The sequence below is a fragment of the Rhipicephalus microplus genome, chromosome 6 (genome assembly GCF_043290135.1).
Source record: "Rhipicephalus microplus isolate Deutch F79 chromosome 6, USDA_Rmic, whole genome shotgun sequence".
NCBI classification, from domain to species: Eukaryota; Metazoa; Arthropoda; class Arachnida; order Ixodida; family Ixodidae; genus Rhipicephalus; species Rhipicephalus microplus.
Window position 1 is genome coordinate 144,667,773 of NC_134705.1, and position 5,428 is coordinate 144,673,200.

Here is a 5,428-nt window from a genome sequence, read left to right on the forward strand (position 1 = left end):
AACCGAGGTCCTTAACTTCCAGTCCCCTACCGGCGGCCAACTCTGCAACGGCTGACTGTAGTTCTGCTACGAATGAAACTTGGGCACCGGGTGACTTTCCGGGTATCTTAAACACAACAGACATGGCATCCAATTTGTCTCTATACGAGTTGATCACATGCAGTGTGGGCAGGTTTGGCATACAAGAGGAAAGATGCTCCCAAAACACATTGCTCACAAAATGATTATCCAGAAGTACAGCAATTTTTCGAACACATTTCTTGTTTGGCGATGAGAGCGTGTCATAATTCACGTCACCTCTACGGTGATACCCCATTTTTGCGTTTCGCACTACAGACATTTTGCTGCTTTTGAGCACAGTTATCTGGTGTAACAATCCCTGGATGTCATTCACTATAAGTTGGCACAAATCTAAGCCGTAGCTCTCTAAAATGCCTTGTAGTGCATAAACAACTGCATTGCCGGCACTGTGGAGCTTTCGTTTCCCGGAACTTTTGGACCCCTCTCCAACAAATTTACCACAATTATGCAGCCCTTTATTTTTTTCCAAAACAGAGGACAGCCTTTGGTTATCTTCTTCAAGCCACACACATTTGTTTTTAAAGGCACGAAGTGATTCTCTTAGGTCTCCTATAGACCCTTCAGCCGAGCCTTCGTCGGATGTCCTCTTTCAAGGCTTTTATAATTATGTCCTTGACACTTTCTTCAGGCAGATTCCTACTATCAGAACATTCGTTGATAAAATCAACCTGCACGTGACACTCCTTTTTCAAGAAACATTCCTTTGAACGACCCTTTGTCTTCCTGCATTTCGCATCTGCGCTTGTGCACACACTTCTTAGTCGTATTTCCACCTTATCCGCAATGCTCTCCGGCAACCACGACCTCCTCTATAAACTTACGACCTGCTCACCGGCGCCATCCCTCCGGAGGCGTATGGAGCTAAAAATTGGCGTGTAGGGACCGGAGGTACCGCCAGATGCCGCCACCACTTACCCCCATAGCAGACGACGCACGACCGTTGTGGTGCACTCGTGTGTGCGCGTTCCTCTCATTGTTCTAGTTTCTAACGCATGGATCGAGCAATCCACTGATTTAACGTCTCGAAGCAACATTCTGGTTGTGAGAAGCACCGTGGTGGATGGCTTCGGGATGCTCGTTACCGGACCTCAATCTTTGCGCGAGCGCTTTTGCGTCCCCATCTAAGTGCAGGCAAACGAAAGCAATATGCGACACATAACCCAGAGATTGTAAGCCTTATTTCCTCGCTTTATTTTAAGCAGCGGCGCCCCACCTAATCGCTGTCTAGCAGCCGCAAACATAATTCGTTCGTGGGCGAGCCGGTGCGATCTTGCATGTAACAAGTTGAAACTTGAAACCGACGTGTCTACGACGTAAATGAAGACGACATACGGTACGAACGACGCATGCGATAACCCGTGTAAGTTTTTATGACCTGAACGTCGTCCTTCAAGCATATCGTTGTCATACTGTGCACGGATGACGACAGAGGGGCGCAGTTGTGCTATCGTCTGGGTGCTTTGGGTCTAGCGAACGTCTAACGATGGAAGCGTGCGACAAAACCGGCGGATTATCGCAACGTTACAGCAATTTCTCGTACATACATATATTATCAGACACAGTTTATTGAAGTTATGGCCTTTGTTCGAGCGTCGCTAGCATTTCCGCGTGTCTCACATCGGCGGTGCGCCCACGCCTTTACTGGAGCATTCACATACAAAGCATTACGAGGCAACAGCTCTAGCGTGCTCCGTTTCCCTCATGGGAATAACGTTGTATAGAAACGAGAGTTTTATTTATAAAGCATGAGTTCTAACTGGCTAAGTCACTTTGCACTGTCCCTATTCTATTCCACGAACTTTTAGCATTAACCCACATGGTATTACCCACCAATAATGTACTATTCCTGATGCTTCAGCTGCCAATTGTTTTGTTCACATCATGCCTGTGATGCATGCTGTACCTACTCACATCAAAAGCCTCTGTGGCATGGGATTGAAGAACAAAATTTTATTTCACCTGATGCCTTCACCCTTACAATAAAATGCTTAGAAGTCCCTTATGACCGCTACAAATGAGCATAAATTGCTTGCTCAGTGCTAAAAATTTGAATTTTCCATTTGTAAGTGGCTGTATTCACACTGTAAAATGGCAAGAAACAGACAAGTAAGCTTATGGTTCAAACAAATGTTTTATTCCCAGAACAATGGTACACTGCAGCAACAGTAGTAAATAATATGCTTGTCCAAACATTGCTTTTTAAGCATCAGATACCAGTACAGGAAAATCTAATCTGCAACGAAAATGTTGATACCTGCAAAATGCAATTTATTAGTGCACAAAAACATTAACAGTGTGATCAGCAATACCTCTAGTAAAAAAAGTGAAAGTACAGCCAAGGACATAAAGGAATATATAGACGCACAAACTACCTAGCACCCCTTGCTTTACATAGAGCCCATCAGCACTCCATCTGCAGTAACTACTGGCAGAACTAAAATTCAGCCCTGCTCAAAGCAAAATACTGCCCTAGGATCCAGTAAACACTGCTTTTGGGACCAGACAAAATCTCCCAGATATCCAACAATTTTCAAATATTATCAATGCAGGGGTGAAATATCCTATGTCATTATCATGACCCGACCTATGTGTCCACTGCAGGGTAAAGACCTCTCGCAATGATCTCTTGCCCCCGCCTTGCACACGCCGATTCCATTTTATTCCAGTGAACCTCTTGAATTTCATCAAGCAACCTAACTGTTTAACTCGGCTGCGTTAGCCATCCCTCGATATCCACTCCGTTGCTCTCGCTGCACGTTGGTTATAGGTCCTGTGCACTACGTTGCCTGTGCAGCTCTACTTTTTTCTATTAAAGATAGATGTGAGCTACCCCTGTTTATTCTCTGATCCACTCTGCTCTCCACTAAATATTGCAGAATGTCTCAAGATCTCGAATGTATGCCTTAGCTGGAAAAGTGCCCATATTATTCTACTAAACTCTCAGCAATATATTCACGAAGGTTCTTTAAAACAGGATAAGGAAAGCGCTGCACTTTAATCAATGAAGGAAGCAAGCTGGCTTTAGAAAAGCTTGCCCCACAATTGATTGCATTCATGTGATCAAATCCATAAATTCTGAAACCTTGAAAAATTATGACTAGCAACATGCTGCCATCCCAAAAACAAAGTGTAGAGCCACTGCATTGTACCAGTACAAATATATAGTGCAGAAACTTGGGGGTTAAAGAAAACCGAAAAAGTTAAGATTACGTGGCAAGACAAAAAAAAAAGAGAAAAAAGATGAACCCAATATAAAGAATGATACCGAAGTCAGAAGACTAGGAAGTGTGGACCGCACATTCTTGATGTCTTGTTCAGGCACGTCTTGTTTCATAAGGCTAAAATGACACTGGAAAAACAAACTCGCACTCCTATCTGTATTCAAAAGAAGGTCAGCAGCCAAGATGTGCATGAGCATACAGCAATTCTATGTGGCTGTTACAAGGAAAAAGAACTTTAAACTTTCAAAACTTTTCGCGACAAAGGCTTCCTGTTGAGGAGCTTTCTCTTTGAATGTGCCTCGGTTAAATTATTGGCATAGTTTGCCAAGAAAGGCCTCATGAATTTTCGCAAAATTAAATTCAAGAGAGCTGCTCTGTGTGACACACTATCATTCATAGTGCATGCAAATAAGGAATTTTTTAGAAGTGAAGGGAGCACTATGCTTGAAAACTTCTGCAAGGGTTTTTGCCCTTTCACAAGGATTGCAGCTGCTTTAGAGGCTGCGCCCTCGAGGACGCTTACAAATCCAACAAATGGCAATGAGGGGTATGAGAGTCCTCCCCTGTCAATTCCTGCAATTAGAGCAGTTGTTGTAGAGCGTGATTTGGGTGCCTGTATTTTCATAAGGCAGCCTTCGCAGCAGATGTTATCCTGGACAGCTCTCACTAGAAAACCAGCTATTAGTGCCAGTGTGCTGGCACGCAAGCTTTGAGTAGGAGGACCTGAGAGAATGAAAGAATTTAGAGAATGGCAATACAATTAAAATAAGTGATTAAGTAGTAGCATCTATAATTGTGGTACCATTTAAGCAAAGTGCAATAATTTGTAAATGTGTCGTACAGTAGCAACCAAGCCCCCCCCCCCCCCGAAATTTTGGTGAAGTAGGTGTTTTACCAAAAATAAATAATAAAAATAGGTGTTTTTCTCAAATAGCCAAGGTTTTCAGCAAGTGCCCCCCCCCCCCCCCCGAAAAAAATTCCTGGTTACGGGCCTAGTTAAGGAACTCATGACTGCGATTTAGAACTTTTCATTTTGATGTAGCTGCACGTCACCTTTCCACACAAGCACTAAAACTTTTGTATCAACTCCTCTGTATCTTCAAAACATGCATCTTATTACTGAAATGTTTGTGAGTGATAGGTATTTGTAAATAATAAATGGCGCAAACCCACTTGGGAAGCACTCCAATGCTGTAAGGTAAGGGAGCAGAAGCTTCTTAATGTCCTTGTCAGGTGGTGCAGCAGCTGCAGGTTGAGGGGCGAGTTTTGTTGCCTCCCCAATAGAACCTATAACGCTTCCCACATTGCCACTTGGAGATGAATGAATGCAGCCCGTTACTAAGATCTTCTGTAGTGACGACAGTGCTGCGTAGGCACCGGTTTGGTCATTGGAGCCATTTAGCTGTCGTATGGTAGAAAACAGGGATTCCACATCATCACTGGAAAACTTTCCTGTAAGGACAAAATGAAATCCGCGCCCAAGAAGATGCCTGGTGCAGAGAACAGTTGACATAGTTGTCACTCTCAGGGCCTCATAAGTTTCTTCTGACAAAAACTCTAGATTGTGTGCTGTACTCTCTTTCCATAAGTCAAAATAGATAAGGCACTCATTTTCAAGCCAGAGGAGCCTGCATGATAAAAGTATAAGCAATGAGATCAGTTAGAAAGTGGCACTTGGCCTATGGACAAACTACAAAGGTTTCAAGCTTACATTTTAATAGCAAAGAATACCTAATACAAAACTGTGCATATAAAGAAAATGAAACCATTCATGTTTTCACACAAATGGAAGATAAATGACAATTAGAAGTAGTTCATGGATACCTTTCGTCATCTGGACCATAGAAGGGCATTCTCGGAGCGTCTCTACTCATCCAGAACAATGAGGTGCTCTTAATGTTGTGGAGAGTAAACCATTTATAAACAAGTTCCATGAACTCAATGGTTGGCAAAGAGTCGTCGAACCCATGGAAACCGAGCTGCTGTGCATGTTTTAGTAAAAACCTGAGCACAGATGTTACCTAGAATAAAATTATGATACAGGTGATTATGAGTGGGATAACCATCACCACATGCTTGGGGTGAAATCATATTTTTCTCTGAGTTTCTTCTAAAATAAGCATTTA

The 5,428-nt window shown here is 43.0% G+C and overlaps 1 protein-coding gene across 1 annotated transcript; it reads right to left on the reverse strand.

The window, feature by feature from the left end:
• Positions 1 to 2,906: 2,906 nt before the first annotated feature.
• Positions 2,907 to 5,136, reverse strand: LOC142766042 (uncharacterized). The gene is made up of 3 exons (XM_075867859.1): positions 5,127 to 5,136; positions 4,476 to 4,754; positions 2,907 to 4,052 (listed from the first exon to the last, which is right to left on the reverse strand). Exons 1-3 carry the CDS (start codon positions 5,134 to 5,136, stop codon positions 3,538 to 3,540), a joined length of 804 nt encoding a protein of 267 aa, XP_075723974.1. The 3' UTR covers positions 2,907 to 3,537.
• Between the last annotated feature and the right edge of the window lie 292 nt (positions 5,137 to 5,428).